At 40.6% G+C, this 24,744-nt stretch overlaps 1 protein-coding gene across 1 annotated transcript in view; it reads right to left on the bottom strand.

Annotated features, from left to right (window-relative positions):
* Positions 1-24,744, bottom strand: part of nrxn2a (neurexin 2a) — a gene marked incomplete at both ends in the record, with an annotated part of 222,109 nt that overhangs the window by 170,826 nt on the left and 26,539 nt on the right. The window contains one exon of the mRNA XM_080434625.1: positions 2,383-2,684. Within this exon, the coding sequence (XP_080290751.1) occupies positions 2,383-2,684 (302 nt within the window). The remainder of the gene's footprint in view (positions 1-2,382; positions 2,685-24,744) is intronic.

Here is a 24,744-nt window from a genome sequence, read left to right as displayed (position 1 = left end):
CATGCAGATTGGTTAAAATAACATTGTATTCACTATAGAAATTAATGGATTGTAGCTTTAATACAGATGCATGTCTACATATTTGTACATGTGATGATTACTGCGGCATTTTTGTTCTTTCCTTAAGATGGACTGTATGGATTGATTATTATCAAGCTCCCTCCAAAGTTGTTGAAAGTTATATGGATTTTTTAAATTTTATTTAGTGTGTTGAGAAGCCCTAGCTTTGTGTTACAGGTAGTACTACTACTAATAATAATAATATAAAAAAAAAACATTATTACTTCAAGCTCAATATACATGTAGGTGGATCTATTCTATGCAGTAATTACATCTCCTGTACTTGAATGAGGAGCCATGGAGTATTTGTTTTCTATGACTTCTATCTAATGTGATACTTTCTATATACAGTATTATGCACAGTACATACATAATCTGAGTCATACCCTTGTATCCTATTCTGTAATTGCTAATCATTAAGTTGATGAGCTCATAATGTATAACCCAGGTGTGTGCACTCAATAACTGCAGAACTGATGTTATATTGAAATGTTTTATTTTCCTCATCTTTCTTTTTCTTGAATTTTTAAATATCAATTTTTTTTGGACCGTAGCAATCTTTGTAACCAACAAAGTCTTCTCAGGAATTACTGAAGAGTGCAAACTTTAAAGAACTTTCATTACTAGAACATTCACGAATTAATTGCTGGTAGTACTAATGCAGGAAAAAGGCTTACTACAGAGGCTGTATTACAAATTGATGCGAGCACGGCTCCAATTGCACTGTCTAGAAAATGTCCTTTACATTTGTGGAGTATACCAGTATTCACAGAAATGTTCTTCATGCACTTTGATTCAGTTAGCATAGGTAAGCATACAGTACAACGAGTGTGTTTTGTACCTATGCCAACTAAATAAAAGAGCATAAAGAACATTTTCGTGAGTGGCTGCTCTTCTTTACTACAGCGGCTACTGGCTACCATTGTTGCAAAATAATACAAACACTTAAAAGTTTTACAGCAACATTAGAGTGCCTCAAATTGCAGTGCCTTGTCATCTAATATAGCCAATAGGAGTATATAATGTGCTTCAAACAATTTCTGTTTTTCATATTCCTGTGTGCTCCTAAGTGCTCAAATCAGCAAGTCAAATTAGAACATGTAAAGCCCTCCATGAAGGACAATTTTCATAATCCGGCTCTCAGTGCAAGGTACATGTAGGTGAACTGCTCCCAGTGGTGTTTGGTGGTAAATTTGGAGAGCAACTGGAGAGTGGTCAACACAGCAGTGTTGCTAATGCAGCACAACATTGGTACATTATGACATTTATATTAATTTGTTGGAGGGAAGAGGGAAGCTAAACTTATATTGATGTTTTGTCCGACGGACAATGTTGTTCATCGTGAAACCTTGTAGCCAGGTTTGACTTAAATGAAACGCTACAGACATAAGAGGAATAATACTGCTGTGCAGCCAACAACAACATGACATGACAGGTAAAGTGATGACTAATGCACTGTGATAACCCAATTTCTCTTGAATGATTGCTACAATATTGGTTCACCTCACTGTCATCCGAATAATACAAAACAATGGCTGACAGCTAATTGTTTGGGTGCCTCGGGTGTCTTATGGCACAATGCAATTTCTGACAACGCAGTGAGTTGAAATGGCCAAAGCATTAAGGCGTGATAGTAATGTATGGATGAAGTCTTTTGTGTCGTCCATCTACAATTTAATAGGAATCACACACAAAAGAAATCAGACCCTCAGACCATGATTCTTAATGACAATGACGAAAAAGCAATATCCTTCATAACGCAGCGGTCAATGACCTTTGTGTTACGAGTTTTGTGGAAGAAAATGGAATCTAGAATTATCTAGCGAAGAACAGGCTCCCATAATAATAATAATCATACTAATAGGAAATATGGCATCTAGGCAGCAGTTGTTCTGCATGTACTCACAATCGCGATAATTAAATGCTCATTAAGTGTACCTTAAGACGTTGTGCTATTCACTGAGGTACAAATGATGACAAATGGAGAGCGAGCGAGAAAAAAATGTAATTGTGATGATAAAGTAAACATTGTAATTTGCTTGTTTTTCATTAGCTTTGTTTTCCAGTTCTGGGAGATGAACTGATAAGTCCCAGGCAGCAACTAATTCAATCACAGCATGACTCTATAGCAGGTCTCTCATGAATACGTCCGATAGGAAACATTTCTTGGCAAACAAGTGCCGACATAATGACCGTGTTGCTGTGAAAACAATGCAATCCCCCCCCCCGCTCCCTTGATGAAGTGCAAGCCACTATTTTAATGAATTGAAAAGCGCATGGGTGCGAGTGAGTGAGTGAGTGAGTGTGTGCAAGTTTTTGTACCTGGCGGAGGTTGCGTGTCACGCGGACATCGTGCCAGGCGTTGTCATTGAACTTGCCATTGGCGGGTTCCACCAGGGCCTCGAAGGCGCCGGAGCCGAGGTTGATGACCAGCCACACCGCACCGTTCCTCAGGGACAAGTTGACGTAATCGGCCGACTTCCCCGTGTGCAGCAGGAGGCCGTTCCTCTGCAGCGTGCGAAAGGACAGCGTGATCTCGTCCAGACTGCTCTGTATGGGCGTCTGTGACAGGTTGTAGCTGAAGAACTCGTTCCCTTTGAAGGTGGCCACAGACTCCTCCTGCCCTGGGGAGGAACAGCAGGAAAGGACAAACATCTCAGAGACCGACGTTTCCAAAATCGTCGGGCTCAAGTTTAGCTTACCTTTATCAACAAACGTACTGCCATGTTGAGGGAGAATGGTGCATTTAGTAACTACCACTGGACTACAATGGAGGAGAAAACATGGAGATAGAAAGGGCCTTTTCAACAGTAATCTCATCAGTAGCGATCTTGTAGAGTTCTTCCTCATTTGTGCTAATGCTGCACTCCCTAAGAGAACACATGCATCTCACACGTTATGCGGTAAAGAAGGCTTACAGCATACTGATGACTCTCACCCAGTGGAACAAGAACCCAACGGTTGGTCTGGAAATAACCTGACAGGGAAGTGGACAGAGAACAACTTCAGGGCCACCCCGGTGTTCCAACCAATTATTGTGTGTATCACGTATACTGTAGGGTAAGCAAACACCTTACTGTAACACTATGGGTTTGCATCCAGTTCATGACCTGCGTTGTCTCTTCTGCTCACTCTAAACCTTTCTTTTAGTCCAGGAATGCTGGTACAATGTTGTTCCTGAACTGCTGAGTGGGCGATTTCAAAATATCAGGGTCAGGCGTCCCAGGAGCCTGTTGCTGTTGAGAATTAATTTGAGTTTGGAGATTTGGGTGATATTCTGTGTGTTACAGTACGTACAGTAAGTGTACAGTATGTGCACTTGGCATTACACAGGTGAATGTACAGTACTTGTAGGTCTGAATGGTGTGGATAAGATTGGTTCTTGGATGCCACCGTTTTTTTTTTTGCTGAGTCCTCTGAAAGTGTTTTGGATCTAATTCAATGAAAACTTTGATGGGGAGGTGTGAGCTGCGAAAAAGCTGCTCTCAGCCACTGTGCATTATCTCAAACATCCAACGTTTCTGGACAAGGCATAGTCAACATTACATCCAGTGCACTGGCAAACACCTGGCCGATGTTATTTTCAACCAAGGATTTGTATCATGATGATTGAACGGTGCAAAAACAAAAGAAAAAAGTCACAGTATATTGATGATATAACACAAGGCATTGAACATGCAGTCAATTGTCAGTAAAAAAAAAGTTCTCTTTGGGATATCTTTAATGCACATGAAATAATACAAACAATTCTACACTTGTGTCTATGAGAGTACATTTATCTGGTGAGTTCTGTTTATCAAATCCTTACAGTCGATTTATGATAATGTTTTTGAAGTTTCCAACTCAGCAGTGACAATTATTCACATTTAATAGCAAACCTACATGCAGGCCTTTATTGGTTATAAACAACTGCTTAGTTGTTGTTGTTGGATCATTTGTCAAGTACATTTGCACATACCTGAAATTAGGAGCAGTGGATGCTATTAACACAGCACCGGGGAAGCAGTTAGGCGTTAATGTCATATTCAGGCACACTTCGGCACATAGACTGGGTGAGCTGAGGGTCAAACCGGGCGACCTTCCGATTCCCAGATGGCCTCTCTGCCCACTCAGCTATACACCCTGCATTAAAAACATCAACAACCTGGTGAAAAGCGTTGCATGGATGTTGACAATGTGGTACAGCCAACAATCCACCAAAGTAAAACTTCTCTAACATGAAACCATTTAAAAAGTGTACGCAAACATTTGAGTGGAACCAGAACCACAGCACTGAAATGCAGTGTCGATGTCGTCGACTAAAACTATGACGAAAAATGTTCGTCGACTACCTTTTTTCACTGCCGAAAACTAAATAAAAACCAGATAAAAACTAAGCTATGATGACTAAAACTAAGACTAAATATATTGACAATTTCGTCAACATATAAAAACTAGACTAAAATGTCAGTGAGGGACTAGTGGAGAAGAGATCCAGTAGAACTAAGACAAGTCATTTTATGGTTGGTTGCGATAGGGTGTGCATGCTGAAAATAGCCGATCTACAAGCTCACAACGCGTCGCGCTGCGACGCGTTGTGAGCTTGTAGATCGGCTATTTTCAGCATGCAACCAAGTGTAAAATCAGCCGTTACGAGTTACGACGCCATCAAGGCACCGCCAAAATACATTTTAGTCGACTAAATCAACTGTAGATTTAGTCGACTATAATCTTATGATATTTTGTCGACTAAAACTAGACAAAAGCAAAAACATTTCAGATGACTAAAATATGGAATTTTATTCAAAAGACTAAAACTAAATCAAAATGTGTCAAAATCAACATTACTGAAATGCAGTAGTACACACAGTATAATACACTAACAGCCTGTCTGCTGTCAATATCTGTTCCTTCCTTCCTTTCTTCCAAAAGGAATCCTGGCGTATTGTGCATGCATCTAAAGACAAGGTTTTCAATTGTCAAGTTGGATAAAGCACATTAGTCCTGGATTTGCTTACATTATGGTATGTGTTCCTTCACCTTTAGGCGATGGATGACAGGCATCATGGCATTATACAAGTCATTAAAAATCATCAGAAAAGCTGATGGTTATTGTACAGTAGATGAAATAAGCGTTTTGATCACGTCAAGGCTCCCGTCATCACCATTACAGATGCCTAGTTTAAATGTCTTTGGCTAAAACTTGGTTGTCAATTATGCCTGCCTCCAAAAAAAAAACAATACGCTCTCTTTTGTTCGTTTAAATTCACCGTGGAAAGTGTGGAGCCTTTGCCAATAATAATCCTCTGGCAAAAACAATGAAAGGAACAAAGAATAACTTTCACTCGAAGAACCGTGGAAAATCGTAACAAGAGCATCTTCCTAATAGCATTGGCCGTGCTTCATCGTTTGCCTGGAGTGTTTTCTTACTGTTTGAAAAGAACTTTCATTTTGCAATCAATAACTGTCCAGGATCTGTCATTAACTGATGCCTTAAATCGCGCAGTTTTATTACATTTACACCTCCTTAAGACTCAGAAGTGGGGAACAGATTCTGACAGGTGTTGGGGAGGGGTATTTATGACAGATAATAAGGTTGAAGCGGTAGAATAACTTACAGTATTTAGCAGCATAATTTTGGCAGCATACGCATGAGTCTTCGAGAAGCTCATATGAGTGAATAATGTTATCTTTTGGCTTGGTTCAACCCAATCACCATTTCTCAAAGTGATAAACTCTATCCTTAAGCTAGTCTCCATAGTACCAAGACTTTAATCTATTATGTCATACTGATGTACAGCCCAGGGCCTCTCCTGTGATGATGAATGGCTGAATGTCTTTGGGGAATCGTACAATATTTTTTTCTCAGAGCTTTTCTGTCCAAATGAGGCTTGTAGGAGTGTTATCTGTTCTAAAGCAGAAAAAAATGGACCCTCACGCCCAGAAGGAATCTCACGAGGGGTGCTGTGGCATCATGTCCCTGGTGATTCTGTTTCTAGGGAGTTGGTCACCGATGTGATACACGGTATTATAGACGAGGATGTTGGCGTTCAATGCACCCTCTCAGACAAAACCACAAAAAAACGGTAGTAAAAAGGGGTGAATTCTGTGGGGTTTATAAATATCTATCCAATAAAAAGTATTAACAAGAGCTTGTGACTACAACAATAACTACACTGGATTCATTGGAACAACGGTTGTTTTTTTTCCCTCCAATTTCCTGAAAAATAACAGTTTGGGTAATATAAGGCATTGGTTCTCAAAGTGGGGTCCGGGGACCCCCAGGGGTCCTTGAGGGAGTTCCAGGGGGTCCCCAGCTAAATGATGGATAGTTGGGAACCAAATGGACCCTTATGGGTCTGTAACTCTGAGAGTGTACAAATGGAACCAAATGGACCCTAACGGGTCCATTTGGTTCCATTTGTACACACTCAGAGTTAAATTAACATTGATTTTACAATATCATTTGGGGTCCCAGAGATAGAAATGCCATTACATGGCGGTCCGTAGCCTAATGGATGTCAAACTGGGGGTCTTTGAGATGAAAATGGTTGAGAATCACTCCGTACAAATCTTCTCTTATGGGGGTCCCTGGCATATCTTTTCTAATGGGGGGTCCACGCACAGGCTAATAATAAGTGTCAATTTGGGGGTCCTTGACATGAAAAGGTTTGAGAACCACTGATATAAGGTTTCCAACCCGCCAGTGACCATGTGAACGTGTACCCCTTCCATAAAAGTGGGCATGCAGCACATCCCTGGTGTGACACCAACGCTATTTTCAGTCTCTGAGGGAGAGAGAATAAGTGTGAATGTTCACAAAATTAATGCAGAATGTCACATTGCGGGTGTCAGGCGGAAAACTTGTATATTTCATCTTTTTTTTATGTTTATTTAATAAATTAATGTCCTATTTTATATTCAAGTATGACAGTGTTGTGCGCAAGTAGCAAAAATGGATACAAGCGCGACAAGCTCTACACGTACTGTGTAGCTCTACTATAATTAAACATTTTAGCCTATAATGCCATGCCCAAAATAGGAATGCCAGGTTGAAAGTGTGTCTGCAGGTTTTTATAAATAATTTAACCACTGAAATGTATTAACCAGAGATTGTGCCTAGATACTGCATTAGCTCATTGTAACACAGGTTCTTTTTTTACATTTCCTGAAAAGTAACAGTTCTGGTAATACAAGGTTTTTCCACCGGACGCCGACACAACATCTAGTGTACAAATGAGTTTATGGAGAGTTCTTATACATTATGAAAATAATGAACGTGAAAAACTGACCATGCAGATGAGTGTGACCTGAATAAATAAAAGCTGATAACTGAGCTGAGGTCAGTTCAGTTATTCTCCAGTCTATTGAAATGCAAATCAACATTGACAATCAATAGTGTGTTCTATAGTCTTATACTGTAATTGCAAACATCATACGTTTAGAAAAAATTAAATAAAACAGTCATGGATACAGTGTGTGGATTATTTGCATGTCATTATACTGTACGGAAGCAATTTCTAAGGGGAGGGATATTTTGATCTGGTGGAAACAGATGTAATGTGGTTTGAACATATGAAACAGTGTAATGAATGGCAATAATAAACACACCAGAATGACTTAATACCCCACATATTCAACTGTGAATGAAAACCAAACGTTTGGGGGGGGGGGGTATTTATAAATGATGTATTTAGAAATAATAATAACTTTCTTTGTTCAATATTGCAGTAAATCTTTTACAGCATGCATAACAATTGATAAGGGGTATTTGCATATCAGTCTCGTACATCTTTCCTATCTGCTATCTGTATATAATATGCCAAGCTTATACGTACATTGTACATGCTGACCTATTTTTATAATCCTATTAGTATAAAACAACATTTTTTTGTCCTTGTTTTTCTTTTGGGAAAACCCTCCCTACTGTTTCAGCATTTATGGCTTTAAGTGTTCATGTTTCTTTGACTGCATCCATTCAAGCATGATGTCTGTCCCTGGTGGGGTTCACCTACAGTATTATATTAATATGGGTAGTGTACTACATCTGGGCTTACTACATCCTAACCTAGCCTGGAAACCAGACTAATCTGGCAATAAAGAAAATTAAATGCCCTTGGCACATTTGGTCTAGCCCCGCTCGGTTGTGATTGGATTTAGCTGCCCCCTAAGTTGTGGGGCACCAATCAGGGCCCAGTATGCAAATGAAGGGGAGGGTTTATCACCAGAGGCATTTTTTTAAATCAGCCTCTTGGAAATGCAGGTTCCACACAGAGATTCCAGACTAATATCTATGCAATATCTACGCAGTGATATAGTCAAATCCTAACCACTTAAGCCCTATATACGTTTATATACCGTAGTTGTATGTCAAATAATGAAAACGTCAGACCTACACGCTGTGTCACAACGTGAGCTATAGCATGCCGCGAATGCTATTTTCGCAATATGTTCATTTTCACTAAATGTTCTTCTCTTTTTGCTCAATGTTCTTCCATTTTTGCAGAATGTTCTTCCATTTTTGCTGAATGTTTTTTTCCCCCGAATGTTCTTCCATTTTTGCCAAAAGTTCTTCTGTTTTTGCCTACTATGAATATTCAGGGATGCTAATCCAAAAAAAGAATAAAAAACTATAAAGAAAAAAGAAAAAAAAAAGAATAAGGATTCTAGGGCTCATGTGGTTAAACTGTAAAAGAGTCCAAGAAAATGCATGCATTCAAATAGAGTCACAGCAGGTGGTGGATTAAAGAAACGCAGTGGTGAAAAGAGATGATATCCACACATTGTTTAGAATGCTCCCAAGCTGAATTTAATGTGCCTCACTGCACATTAACCTTGCCGCACATTAAATTCACCTTGTGAGCACTCTAAACAGTGTGTGGTTATCATCTCTTTTCGTTAAAACTGTAAAATACCCATCTGTCCTTTTTCTGTGTTCATTTCTTTTGTCTTTGTGCACATTTTCTGAAAGCATATGGGTGTAACGGAGCAGCACCACCAGAAATCAAGGGGCCAGTGAAGCCCCCACAATCGCTGGAATTACTGTACATCTCTTTCAAGCGAGACATATGGCTTTAAAAAAAAAATGAAAATATTAAATAGTTTGAAATGGATTTATATGTTTTTAAGGGAGCAAAAATGAAAATATGCTGACACAAACTGTAGATTCATAAATGTGATAACATACTGAACCGCAAAACTCGCAAATCACAAGTCTTAAAGTAATACAATGCAGAATCCCAAATAACGATTTTTAGCAACCTCTGCTGGTCACTACCGTCACTGCATTCAATTTCCGTAATCCTCGATTACCCAGAATTCCATTCGTTTTCACCGGAAGCCGGAAGCGTTTCAAAAAGCGATCTTTTAATTGTTTTATACTATCTACGGATCGTTTCTCTTAGCCAGTGGAGCATTAGTTACCATGAGCTGTGCTTTCTTTTTCTGTTCTTTTTCGATCTTCCAATCCTACATTATCTTAACATCAGCGTGAGGTTCCTTTTTGTTATAGCGCGGTAGTTCCTGGCCAAACAGGAAACCGTTGCGGTAGTTCCTGGGGACGTCGGCCACGACGTCATGACGTTGGCCAGGAACGTCATTTTCCCGGGAAGGTCCCCCCAGTCCACTTTCAATAGAAAATATATAAATAAAAGGCTTCCGGGGGTGAAATTCACGGAGTGGGTGTTGTGAAACTTTTGCCACTCGCAAAAGATATACAATTTAACTTTAGTTTTGTTGAAAACGTTACCTAGTATTACTTTAATGTCTGTGTGCACATTCAAGTCGGTCCAAGCTGTTTTTACTTGCCAACGATTGCCAACGCATTCGTGTAGCCATGAAGAGTTGCCGAATGAGCATGCCGGATTTGAAAATAACATGTTTTGGGTGATGGGATCGGTACATTCCTACTGAATTTGATGGTAAATATGTCAAGCGGTCTAGCAGACCAGTCTGTCTATTTTCTCTCTCCCCATCTCTCCCCATCTCTCCCCATCTCACGCGCTCGCGCGCACACACACACACACACACACACACACACACACACACACACACACACACACACACACACACACACACACACACACACACACACACACACACACACACACACACACACACACACACACACACACACACACACACACACACACACGTCTAATGTCTCTTTCCTGAGACTATGCTGGCATGCTCTGCCAACTTTCAGATATAGCTGTGTACATCTCATCCTACATGCCATTACTTTTCAGTTTCATGTACAATTGACTGTCAGCGTGTGCAGTCGTAATGTCGATGACATTTCGGATCTTTCTGTGACTGCAGGGACAGTGAAAATGCAACACATATCAAATCGCAACCTTTGATCAACTGCATGGTGATACGGACATAATTGACACAAGGCATTGTCTCTTACACTGTGTATGAGAGAGACAGAGGCAAACTGTAGAGTTGATGTACAGCACAACCAGTGGTGGAAAAAGTACTCAAATTCTTTACTTAAGTAAAAGTATCAATACTGCAATATAGAAATACTCTGTTACAAGCAAAAGTCCAGAATAAAAAATGGACTTGAGTAAAAGTACAAAAGTATTGGCATCAAAATGTACTTAAAGTACCAAAAGTAAAAGTAATAAAATATTTGAAAATAGCAGATCTACAAGCTCACAACGCGTCGCGATGCGACGCGTTGTGGGCTTGTAGATCGGCTATTTTCAAATAGCCTATGTATAAAATAAGGCTAAAGTGGTTAATGTATGTTTTATAATATAAAAATGTATATCTGAAAAGTAACTAGTAACTAAAGTTTTCAAATAATTGTAGTGGAGTAAAAGTACAATATTTGCCTCTGAGATGTAGTGGAGTAGAGGTACTGAACTGAAAATTGGAAATACTCCAGTAAAGTAAAAATACCTCAAAATTGTACTTAAGTACTTGAGTACATGTACTTAGTTACTTTCCACCACTGGTACAGCACAACTGCTAATCGCATGCAGTGCTAACTTTCATGGCTGTATCATTATTAGGGCTTGCCTCCTGGCGAAGCACACCTTTCTAGTTGGTGTTAGGGGTGTGCTAATTTCACGAAACGATACGATACGATATTGGGAACACAACTTCGATACGATTTCGATACGATACGATACGCACTTTTTTATTATGAAAATATATGGGGGAGGAAAAAAAGCAAATGCAAACAAATATTTCTGTTTTTGCATTATTCAAACATGCAAACGTGTAGCTTTTCAGCTTCCACTAGCCGTTTTGAATCCAAATAGGGCAATAGTGTGACACCTGACCCGAAAAAAAACAACATGTTGTCACCCTTTTCACCTCGGGGCTGTTTGCATGCCTGATTATTATTTTTTCAAAACGATATTTCTTTTTTCCAAAACGATACATATCGTCACGAAAACGTATCGCGATATATCGCGGGACGATATATCGGCACACCCCTAGTTGGTGTATATTATAACGTACTGTCTGCAGAGCAGGACACAGGTAAAAAGGTTTACAGCATACTGGGCAATTCAGTGCCATATGAGCTGAGACCACAGTCAAAATAAGTAAAAAGAAAAATGCTCTTATTGTATTGTCATACTGTATGTCATTATGTGGTAAACCCCACCCATGTGGTACTTCAGACCGATGAAAACTAACGCAAAAAATAATGTATTCATAGTTTAAACTTAAATGTATCTATTTATTTTTCTCAGTAAAGGACGGCAGGAGCATTTTTTCCCACTAGGCTTTTTAGGATCCTCGTTTCCTTGCTGTGTACTAGTTAAACCAGTTGACGTGCTATTTCTGTACCGGCACATATGCTTAAATTTCACATCCCAGTGAGTGCACTACAGTTGAAAAGTGCTATTAAAAATGCATCAAAAACTCAGTTCATGTCTCTCCTAGTATTTCCATCATTGCAAATCAGCTCACTCTATTTACAAAAAAGCAGTTTACCAGCAGTTACAGCTAACAGGGATGAGCTTCTGCTGGCGTGCATCACCGTGGCAAAAAAAATGGCTAACCCAGATCTCATGACAGGAATTGGGAACATTTCTTGAGAATGTGAGAATGTGAGAAGTATTTGACCAAGCAGCAGCAAAAATTATCGTCAGAAATTATGGATAAATGTAATGCAAAGGGTCCTATATGAGATGAATCAATTTCACCACAAAGCTTTCCTCTGTAATTGTTAGGTGGGAGTAGATGGGCTGTCACTGAAGGTGAGCAAAAAACTAAACAAAGAAAAAACTACTTGACACTATCGATATCCCTTATGTTTATGGAAATCAGACGCATGTGTGCATCCCAGGTGTGCATAATTAGACGAGAATAAATAATGTAACAAACACATTTCCTTCATACAAAGACTACTTGCGCGTGTGATCATTTTAACAAGCAAAAGAAAATAGTTGAGAAATCACAATTCGTAGTAACCCTGGAACATTTGAATGAAAGTCAACATTACACTTTCTGCCATTTGCTGACAAAACACATTTCTTTCACATACAATAAGGACTTTACTGAGGCTCCTGATATCTTCTGCAGTGGATATACCTGTAGCCTGCCTTGACTAGTGTTGACGTAATATGTTCCCTTTGAAAACACCACATGAAAAACCAAGCCGAGGCCGGGCTGTGAGCATAGGTGCAATGCATTACCTTTGTGAAACACTGCAGGGGTCAATGGTGACGTTCCAGAGGCTGGGTCAGTGGTCAGGACAAGGGTGTGAGGGACGGGGGGGAAAAAAAGTCGAGTGAGCACAGACAACACAATATGACAGGAAGCAGGAATGAGGAGGCAAGTATATGGAAGAGAGAGGAGACGGGAAATACTGGTGCATCACACTAAAACTAAAATGACTGCAGGGCAGGGAAGATGAAGGTCAACGGGTGGTTCAGGAAGCAAAAAGCAAAACTGGTAGGCCCCATACCTTGGCGTTTTAACATCAGGTGCGCCAGACCTTGAGGGAAAGAACAGAAAAAAGGATACGGAAAACAGGAAGTTCATAACAGAGGTCCGGGAAGAAATCAAAAGCATTGTCACAATGTTGGACTGCAGTTTGTGACAGACATCCTGGGGTTGGGACGGATGTCGGAGGTCAAAATAAAACAGAGGACAAAAATCAAACCAAAAACAGACAAATACCTTGAGGGAGGAGGGAGGAGCAAGGTAAGAAAAAAAACATCTTGATCAGTGCAACACCTTGAGGCTGTTGCTCACAGAGATGCTTTTTTCCCCGAATGGAACACATATGCTTACTTGAGGCAGACAGCTTTCGCAGATTGTAATTTTGTTACAGTAGTTATTGTCACTTATCCAATTCATAAAAAAAACACAGCTCTTTGACAAGGTTTTCCCTGAACCGCAAACGTCTTAAATGGAACAGACATTCAAAACTGTACCCGTCAGTAATCTGCAGGATTCTGTTCAATTCAGCAACAAAATGGCTTAATAAGAATAAAAAACTGTGTGACTAGGGAGCAAGTTCCAGAAATCAATAACCTAGCGTGTGAAAGATAATTATTTGACAACTTTAATGGAATCACCTTGCTTGTGGGATTCCTGTGTCAATAACAGTCAACATTTTAAGGCCTCTCAGTCGCCTCAACACCGACCAGCAGCAAGGTGTTGAGATGCAGCCAAAGTGTCCTGTAAACGCTTCTAGAGAAGAATTGAAGCTGACATCTTACCCAGAGAACACACACTGGTAATCACAGCCGATTCGAATGCATAGATTGTAGGAGGAAGCGAGGGCAATTAACTTGTGGATGAGATTGATCATTTCATCAGGGGGCACCCTATGGGGGATTTATAACGCTGATCGTTTGTTAGTGAATTGGCTACTGTGCATTAATTATGCCCCTATTCCTCTATGGTACAGCCAATGACCTTGCATGATACAGGAAAGCAAGGTTGAACCTATAGGCATGTTAAACACTGTACGGTGATGTTTTTCCAAAGAGGTGCCTCAGCAGACTGAGCCACATAAATAATCTACTGTTCATTCAGTCGGATCTCTCTTTCTTTCCCTTCCGTGATAAACTTTAGCGAGATTCTAATTTCGTTAATGCTTTTTGAGCTCGCAAACCTCCACGGGGACACGACGCCTGTTCTGCATTGAGATGTACTGTAGGGCTGCCGTCTCCTGTTGTTGGCATAGTAACAAGCTTATGTTTCTCTCCTTCATGTTGGTGATCCAACTCGCCAACCGCCTCTCTCTCTCGTCTCCTCTGTCTCTCTTTTGTCTCTCAGTGGTCACTGGTCATACTGCTGGACCGAGGGCAGCGTACCCGTGACAATTGGCTGTTCCGTTTCGCCCAATTTAGTCGTTTATGCCAATTTCCCCGATTCCCTGCGTATTCTAGTCCCTTGTCACTGCTAACTCCTATATACCGCAAGCACAGAACACCGGAAAGCACAGACAACCTCTTCTCTTCCGATAGGCGTGACGTCAAAGCCTCTTCTTCTTCTTTTTTTTTACCTGACAGTGAGGAATTTCACCAGGAGGATGTAACGCATATATAAGCTAGGGCTGGGTGATACTGTACGGGTGCAAATCAACATCACGTTTATTTCAAACTTTTGCCCTCGATTACTATTAACCCATTAAGACCCGAGGTTCCGATTCAACAAAATGTCTTCTAAATCCCAATAGTTCTTTTGAAAAAAACCTATGTTGCTATATCAGTGGTTCTCAAACTTTTTCATGTCAAGGACCCCAAAATGTATATGTATTTGGCCGCGGACCCCCATCTCAAAATATGCTGTTCCAGGGACCCCCCAGAAGCAAAGATTTGAGTAAAAAATGTTCGCTTTAAAAATATATATATTCAAAGATTTGCACAAATGTTCTTGATTTAAAAAAAATTGCAGATCTACAAGCTCGGCCACGCTATGAGCTTGTACTGTATATCTGCTATTTTTGAATAGCCAAAGTGTAAAATAACGCTTTTTAGCTCAAATCTAAAAAGACATCTAAAAGACAAAGATGCGTTCCAGGTCTTAAAGGGTTAATGAACTTTTTTTTTTTATATATATAGTGAAAATAGTAGATCTATAAGCTCACAAAGCGTCATGATGCGGCACGTTGTGAGCTTGTTGGCTATTATTGCATGCCACCATTGTACAATGAAGCACAATACAGGGTTAAGTGGTTAATTGGTTGATATATACGAAAAAACCTCGAGTATACATAAAACCTGTTTTATTCGATTAACCTATATGAGCAAGATTAAGTGGATTATTGTAAAATATCGGTTTCGGTATATTTTCGGTTAATTGCCCCAGCCCTAGCACACGCTACACCACTTAGTTCCGCACCCCACTGAAAAGCCACCATGGCCAACCTGTAGGAGTGAAGAAAAAGGTGCCTTTTGTTGTTTTTCAGTAATATCCGTTTATTTCAGCTTTATAAACACGACAGTGAAACGACAGCCTTACCGTAGAGAGATCCCTATTGATATGTTTTGATCAATCTTTAAAGTGGGAATTATCATAATGTGTTCTGTGAGATACGCAAGATGAGGCTAATCATTCTTGTCAGGGAGACTGGTCAATAAGGAGTCTCTAAGTCTGAAACACTTACGCTAACAATCTGCCAGCAGGCTACATACTGTAATTCTGAGTGACACGTAATAAATCATTTTGGGTGGGCTGGGTGTTAATGTGTTTTTTATGCCAACTGACAGCGTTTCTAAAACAGCATTTCAAATCCAAGTGGCATTTCAAATCAGACAGAGGGAGCCGTCCTCTAGTTTAAGGCCAAATAAGAAATACAAATGAACGCCGATTAGCTACTGTATTCACTGCACTTTAGCCTCAATATATTTAACGAGAGTCCTAGATGCTCCTGGATTCTGGGAGGAGGAGAAGCCCATCACACCAGGGTTTAGAAACTTGCTAAGTTTGGGGTTCCGTGAAGAGTACTGCATTACAGAGGTTGGAAAAAGCCTGCTGTAGAGGGATTACACCAAGGTCACTGCTGCTGAACGATGCTAGCCTGCTAGTACCAGCCCTGTCCTTGTCTTACAAAGTTATCTGTGGTTGTGGTGAACAGTAACTAAGTACATTTAGCGTACTTAAATACATGTTTTGAGTATCTGCACTTTACTTGAACATTTGTATTTTTGGATACGTATGACTGAATTAACCACTTAAGCCCTATTTACTAATATAGTGAAAATGGCTATTTTCACTATTATTGATTTCGTTTTTTTATGTTTGGAAAATCTTTCAATGTCTACATTTCAGTACAGCAATGAAAATGTCTAAAGTATTTTTTTAAAAGCATGCACTTTTGAATTATATAACTCAGGTACAAATTTGACTGAGCAACTTTCACTTGTAGTTGAGTATTATTTGAGAAGGAGTATCTATACTTTGACTCAAGTACTGGGGATGAGTACTGAACTTTGTCCTCCACTGGCCACAGCAAGCCGCCTTTGTCTCTCTCCCTCCCTCTCTCCCTCTCTCTCTAGTTACCATAATCGATTGTTCTCGCTATCTTATTATTGACTATTGACACTTGACACCCAGCATCTCGTGTGGAGGGGGGGAAAAAAAGAGCAAAACTAGCTGATGTCGCTATTGTGGGCTTATGTGGCTGAATGCAGCACGTGACCGTGTGCTTAATATTACGCCTGCCTACGTTTCCAACCGTCGTCAGTGAGAATTTTTCTATATGTGTGAGAGGGATTTTCTGTCTTTGTTGTTCTGTATCAGTTGAGCGTGGTGGCCGGTCCTTATCTCGCTTTCACAGGCCCGTTTCCGCCCTGCACGACAAATCAAGAGGATGCTACTGCGCTCCTCTGGCCGCGCAGACCACCACGTCCCCGCCACGGCCTTCACGCCCTGCCTTCGTCATACGAACGGGGAGTCGCCTATACAGAGACACCGCTTATGGACTCACCTGCAGCACAAATCTGATCCCAAGGTGTTCCCTGCTAAGCAGAAGTTCCATCGGAACAAAGACTGCAGCACTCATTGTAAACCCCTTCGTTCAAAGTCCAAATATAGCATATGGGTTACCATCGCCGCTATCTTTGCCGGAAGGGGGGGGGGGGGTGATGTTAACCCATTAAGACCTGAGGCCGATTCTTACAGTAGCTAATGTCTAGTTTTCTGAAAAAAACGTATGTTTCTATATCAGTGGTTCTCAAACGTTTTCATGTCACGGACCCCCAAAATGATATGTGTTTGGCCGCGGACCCCCATCTCAAAATATTTTGTCCCAGGGAACCCCCAGAAGCAAAGATTTGAGTTAAAGATGTTGGCTTTAAAATAATATAAATATATTATTTTGCACACATTTTCTCGATTTTTCAAAAATAGCAGATCTACAAGCTCATAGCGCGGCACTCGGTGCCGCGCTATGAGCTTGTAGATCTGCTATTTTTGAATAGCCAAAGTGTAAAATAATGCTTTTTAGCTCAAATTCACAGATGCGTTCCAGGTCTTTATGGGTTAAGCTATAATGTATGGAGCAGTCTACCGTGGCCCCAAATAAATAAGAACCACAAAGACTTGCTGCCGGATGTCACATTGAATTGTGCCCTGGATAGAGAGAAAAAGAGCATCTGAAGAGAGGCATTTTTTCACTGTCATCATTGTTTTCATGCATTCTGCACAGAGGATTGTCTCCATGTCACAGCTTTAATCCAATAAAGATTCTGACGCGCTCCCTCTTTGCTGTGTGCCATTTAATAATTCCTGGCTATCTGCTGAGCGTGTGGTCATACCGTCTTTTGTTTGTCACCATTGGAATTAACAGTGACTAAATCCTACGTTTTTTGGAAACAGACCTTCTGAAACGAAACCTATTACCTATTACTGAGGCATGTCTTGTAAACACATAGACGCCACGGCTTGTTGTGCTCAAGCCCTTATTTTCTCTTAGGCATATTAAAACATCTCTAAAGCAACTCTGGTTTGGTTTTGCTACTGCAGTCGCTAGGATGGATTCTGCATAGCAATGGAGTTGCGAGATGTTAATGCTCCACAACGTTCGGTAATGTTTTTTTTTCTCCTTCCTTTTCTGTCACCTGCTTCAACACGGAACTGTCATAAGCAAAGGCAAGATTTCACATAGCATAGCCTACGCGTGTGTGCGTTGTTTTTGTGTGTGTGTATGCATGTGTGCAGACCGGGCTGCTCTTCAAGTCAGGTGCAGTGATTTATCATGTGCAGTGGTCCGGGGCACCTATCACGGGTCTCCTGGGCTTGTCGGTCGTCCTGTCACCGCAACCTGAAACCCTTATAGGGGGGTGATGGATGCCCCGCTCTGCTGCAGACTAAACAAAACTCTCCCTTTTTCAGTGGTGGTATAGCCATTGTAGAAGTCCGCTTTTAGCAGATGTATCCTGTATCTATCCCACATCATTACTCTAGAGGTGGCCAATGTACTGCAGAGGTCCCCATTCATGAATGAATCGGGCATCTATCCTGCATTAGCAGTACTAATGCACTGGGGTAGTTACCAAACCAATCCTCCTCGTGGCTGTGGACGCCAACACTAAAATTCTCCCCGTCAAATCCGCTTGGAAGCAGAGCAGAGCAGAACAGCAGTTTAAAAAAACATTCAGTAAGAAGTGGAAATTCTGAGACGGCTGCATCTGTAAATGCCGGGTCCTCATTTACAGTTCAACGTGCCTCAGCTGAGACTGCTGATGTTTAATTATAAATGACTTCAACTTAGCTGCTAATTAGGAGAGACAAATGGCCCTATCCTTGCCAACAAAAATAAGTCAATAAGTTAAGAAATAATTTCTAGCGTGTGCTTAATATTACGCCTGCCTACGTTTCCAACCGTCGTCAGTGAGAATTTTTCTATATGTGTGAGAGGGATTTTCTGTCTTTGTTGTTCTGTATCAGTTGAGCGTGGTGGCCGGTCCTTATCTCGCTTTTCACAGCCACGTGATGACAATTTCATTACCACGAAAGTTTTGAAAATACATTTGAAAATAACTTTGAACTCATTCAGTGCCAAGTAAATAAATATATAATTGCCAACAGTGCCGACGATTTTTCGTTTTTCTTACCGTTTCAAGTAGTCAAAGAATATTTATCTCCAGTATGATCGATCCCCCGATCGTTGCTAAACATGGAGGGTTTCACTGTGCTTTCGCGAAAAAATAGTTACACAGTAGGCCGTTGAATATAGCATGTCTCGTCAAAAATGCGAGGAGGCGAGATACAGGCGTTTTTCCAAATGGAATAACAAGGAAGTGAATGGCGGAGGAAATCTTGCGATCACGTGATCTCCTGGTTCTGTGTGTGCCTGAGAGTGAAATGGTGGCTCATAGGCTGGGGAACAGCGCCATCTAGCGTAAACACTGAAAACACGGTTTGGACGTGTAAGACGTCATTGGCACTCTGGGCTTTAGAACAAATGGACGTGTTACATGTCAATGGCACTGAATGAGCTCATATCTGACACACTGTTCATTATTGATATACTAATCAGCCAGATCACGAGGACATTTTACATCCTTGCAGCAGCACAGACATAAAACAGTGCTAATCAATGGGTAAAGGTCGTTAATTGTCTGTTCAAGCCCACCTGTGGAGCTGGCTTTTTCAACACTGTCTAACTCCCACAAGTCATTGTGACTTATTGACCAAATGTCAAATGGTGACTTGAAGGGAGTACCCTTTCAGTCAAATGGTGCCTTCCCGGGCACTTCCGCACTTGTGCGGAAGTCCAGTTCTCAGACCCAAGCCAGTCCGCCCAAAAAACAGTTAAAATGACAGAGGCGCGCCGTCTCAAGCGGACTTGAGCGAGCTTAGGCGAGCGAGTCGCCGTGCCAAACTTTGCGAAATCCGCTTGAGCCGACTCAGCGTCGTCCGAGTTATGTCAGAATCATAACTCATATTCCCCAAAAGTCCCTCAACATGTGCCTTATTTGCCCCCCACCCCCCCACTTCAAGTCACAGTTTGACGTTTGGTCACATTTTGTCCCAAGAAGTCACAATATGCCTTTTGGGGGTGAGACAGCATTAGCTTTTCCCAGTGTAAACAAAGAAAGCACATAGTAATGATTTCACACAGTCACTCTCTGGGTTAAATCTGAATCTGGATAAGCAGATAACATCTAAAAAAAACAGTCGTGACTGTAGGCAATGAGCAGTGAATGTCCAGACTTTAACAAAGATAACATAGAAAACAACAAACAGAAATTTTACGGCATAGACATTAAGAATATAATTATCTATAGAGCCTTCAGTCATGTCTTGCTACAGTGTTTGCTAATTCCTCCCCATTTGTGTGAAACCCACTTTGTTCCACACATGTCTCCAGCCACCTCAAGCATACTTTATGTACATTGCGATGCTTCAGTAGATTAAGTGTGTTTGCGTGACTGACCTAATTAGCAGTGGTAATTTATCTCAATTCAACTCAGTTTAGTTGTCATAACTGCAGTCCAAACCGACAATTACAGCCAAACAGTCAACACCCTAATAGAACCCATGCTGTGATAGCAAATTGGACAAAGTCGAATGAAACAGACTTACCTTCCACTGCTTTCTGGAGAGCTGCAGGAGGGCAAAGAAAAATACAAAGAAGTGTGTTAATTGCAAGAGTAGAATAGAATGTTAACCAGTTATTTTATACGTTCAACTTACCCCATTAAAACCGGGAAAGCATCCGTGTAATTTTAGATTTCTTTGGCTATTCAAAAATAGCAGATCTACAAGCTCACAGATCTGCTTGTAGATCTGCTATTGTTTTTAAATCAGGATTTCTTTTTGCTAATCTTTGAATATATATATATATTTAAAAGAAAAAACATTTTAATTGAAATCTTTGCTTCTGGGGGTCCCTGGAACAAAATATTTTGAGATGGAGGGGGTCCACGGCCAATTACATATCATTTTGGGGGTCCTTGACATGAACAAGTATGAAAAAGTATTTTTAGAGTCGGCCTCCGGTCTTAATGGGTTAAGACAAGAATGAAAAAAAGCAGATAGCTGATCTACAAGCTCACATTTGTTTTTAACGTTTGTAGATCTGCTATTTTTGCTATTTTTATTTGTTGACAAGAGTTTTTAGTTTTTTAAGAAATTGCCTATAATGACATTCCTAAAATAGATCAAATCATCACAACAACCATAAATGTATTTCAGTGTTTATAACGCTGGCAATGTGGCATTGGGGCAGTATTATCCATGGTATATAATCCAGGTCTTTTAACAGTATTGTTTATATGACCATCTCTTTTTCTTTCAATTCCTAGTATGAAGAAAGTTTGTTTTTGCAGGCTGGCCACATCTATAAACTACATGATATGACACGGTGACAGTGACGGAATGAATGCGCACAGAGAGCGTGCAGCGTACTTTCCGTTCCGTGTGTGTATGTGGAGTGACTGTGTGTGTTTATACATCAAAGCAGATAAAATGGAAAAGCCTAGTCCAAATTCATTACGTACAGAGCTTTTGGCTTTATAGGCCCAAACGCAGCATGATTTCAGTATAATTGTCAATGTTTTGTTCAATTTGCTTGCTGTCTACCGCTGCAGGGCGGACGCTGGTCGGATGCGGCATACACACCCAGAAATACACACCCCCCGAAATCCCCCCTCCCTGTTTGTTTACAAACATTCTTATTTGGCCAGGTTTAAAGCAGTCAGCTTGTATCATAGTTGCTATTGGTCAAGCACTGCATCTCATCACTGCATGCCCAAGGTTAAGTTCATGAAAAACAAAATATACACATTTTTAAATCCTATATATATACTTTGCTGACCGATCTCCCCATAGGTCTTTAATTGGCCCCTTGGTGTAGAGCAAAAAAAGGTTTACACCAAGTCTCTTCGCTTATTATGACATGACCGGAATAGGGACGCTAAAGTGTGGGATTTTAAGTCCTCCTCCAGACGCATTTTAATGTAAAAAATACTCCTCTACCATGTTTAACATGGTTTACCCAAGTAAAAAGTAATAACCTAATATTAAAATATGCAAAAATCACAGGCCTCGCCCACCACTGCTACTCAGAAAAGTGTCTATTTGTCATATTGGACCATGGTTCAGGTTTGCCTGATTGGTGACATCACACAGCTGTCTCCGTTCTAGAGAAGCTCCCAACCTCCGGTGGAAGAATGAACTGTAGAAAGAACCCATTTCTGAGTGGAGGGGGACTTTAACCCCTTAAGACCGGGAACTGCATCTGTGTGACCACTTTAACCATTACTTTATACTTTGGCTATTAAAAAATAGTAGATAAACAAGCTCATAGCGCGGCACCGAGTGCCGCGCTACGAGCTTGTAGATCTGCTATTTTTTTTTAAATCATGAAAATGTGTGCAAATCTTTGAATACATACAAAGCGAAAATTTTTAACTCAATATATTTGCTTCTGGGGGTCCCTGGAACAACATATTTTGAGATGGGGGTCCGCGGCCAAATACATATAATTTTGGGGGTCCTTGACGTGAAAAAAGTCTGAGAAACACTGATATTATAGCAACATAATTTTTTTCAAAAAACTGTTAGGATTTAGAAGACATTTGTAGAATCGTATCTCAGGTCTTAATGGGTTAAAGAGTTAAAAAAAAAAAAAAAGCTGAGACACAGAAAGCCAGGTCTGATTTAAAACAAAATGTGCTGGACTGTTTGAACAGACTCCCCGTGTAAGAAAGTCTTGAACCACATGAACCCTATCATCTCTATTCCAGGCATGTCATAATGGGCAAAGAGATTTGGTGTAGGTGGGAAAAAAAAGGAGGGGGCCAAGTAGACTCCTGGTGGACCGCGGCCAATGAATAATATAGGGTATTTAAGTAGTTAACTCCGTGGCAGAGCAAGAGCTTATGAGAGTGTGACAACACAATGGACATGTCTGTGTGAGTGCCTTTGTGAGTGACCTTAATGTGTCATTATGATTTCAGAAGTGGGACTGTGAAGAACAATACAAAAATGACCCGCACACTGCCTATAGCCTGCACGGTACGGAATAACATCTTTATTAGGAATGCAACGTTTTGGTCACAAAAAGACCTTCCTCAGGCATCTGGGAAAGTGGAACTGTATCAAATCGTGTGATAAAAGATACCAGACGCCCTCCTGTGCAGATATCAGAGAGCGAGGTGGCCTGTTGCCTCTCACACTTTAAGCCCCATTAACAACCGTTTAAAACTGGCTAAAACAGACTCTTTAATATAATAGAAAGATTTCATTATTTTTCAAAAGATCTCAGTAACAGCTTGGCTATTTCAGAGTCCTGGGGCCAATGCAGGAAAAAAGAAAAGAAAACATCACTTACTATAACAGCAGGGTCTAAGGGGCCTTAAACTAGCCTGCTTCAGTCTAACAGGGACAGTGCTTCTTCTGTACCAAACAAGTGGAACCATTTGGAGGATTGACAACATAAGTGGACACCATATGCACTTATTAAGCAATATCATCTATAAAAGGTTATGTCTGGGTGGCGTAGAGTTAACCTAAAATACTTGCCCACCACCACAGAGGTCGGGGCGTTTTTTTTTTTTTCGAATAATCGACTTTGATGTACAGTGGTCGAATAGTGGTTTGATAGTCGAATATTCGATTATTCTGTTAATACCCTAGTCGTTAATGCCCTAGTGAATCCTACTGGTTGTCAGGGCATCTGTTTATGGAGGCTTGATCTGGTGACATGGTTTTTAGTGGAGGGGGAGATAGTGTGAATCACTATCTCCCCCCCAGAGTGTGATGTGTTGTGAGCTTGCAGAACTGCTACTTTTTGCAAACTGTGAAACGTTTTTGAATTATCTGGAACATTTTCGACCTATAATGACATGCACAAAAAAAGGGACGCCAGGTTGAAAGTGGTTAATTGGCAGAGACTAAATTCAGATATCGCTAATTAGAGCCTCCGCTTGATTACAGCCTGGCCAACGATAGCTTAGCAACCATTGCCCTCAGACATTGTTGTTTTTCAACTCCACAGAGTTCATGGAGTTGATGTGGTTTGATTCGTGACTGAAACACTGGTTTATGAGGCTTTTGAGGAGAACATGTTCTAATATATGCATGGTGATTATGCGTTAGTACTGAGAGGCTGCACTTTTCTTTTTCTTATTTTTTTTCTCCACAAACAAAACAGAGCAAAATGTCTCCCGTGGATCAAGCAGTGTGCCAGCCCACACTATCAGCTCAATGTAGAGACAAGGCTCTGTGCCAGCTTAAGTTGATGAAGGGGGCGCCTGAAAAGGGGACATAACTTTTTTGTAGGGCACAACTTTTTAGAGTTTATACCCCGACTAAATCCCCTGAGCCATTGTCACGACATGACAGCGGGTTTAAACCCCTTGAGTCATAGTCACGACAGGACAGCGGGTTGAACCACCAGGGCCATATTCATTACAAGACATTAACTCTTATACTGCCAAAAGCGTTATAAACGTTTTTGAGAATTAAGCTATTGCCTGCCAAAAAAGGTTTATAAACGTTTTTTTTTTCTAAAAGTATTCTTTATTTTTTGGGTTTTTCCGTTCTTCACAAAGAACCAGGAGATAACATTTTCCAAAAAGTTGCTGCTCCATTCACTTCAATGTTAAAAAATAAACTGAGAAAACAATAACATGTTTCCTACCTGGAAACATGCAGAGGTGGCAAACTATTTTTGAAAAACCCTGGGGGTTAAATATCCTTTTGCTACCTTTATTGTGATATTTCCTAGTGAATCAGAGGCTGGGTGTAGTCTCAGCCAATCACAGTGAGGGG

Source organism: Gymnoscopelus braueri (assembly GCF_963280865.1).
Source record: "Gymnoscopelus braueri genome assembly, chromosome: 8".
Lineage (NCBI taxonomy): Eukaryota > Metazoa > Chordata > Actinopteri > Myctophiformes > Myctophidae > Gymnoscopelus > Gymnoscopelus braueri.
Note: the sequence above shows the minus strand (reverse complement) of the source record. Positions and strands in the feature narration are given on the sequence as shown.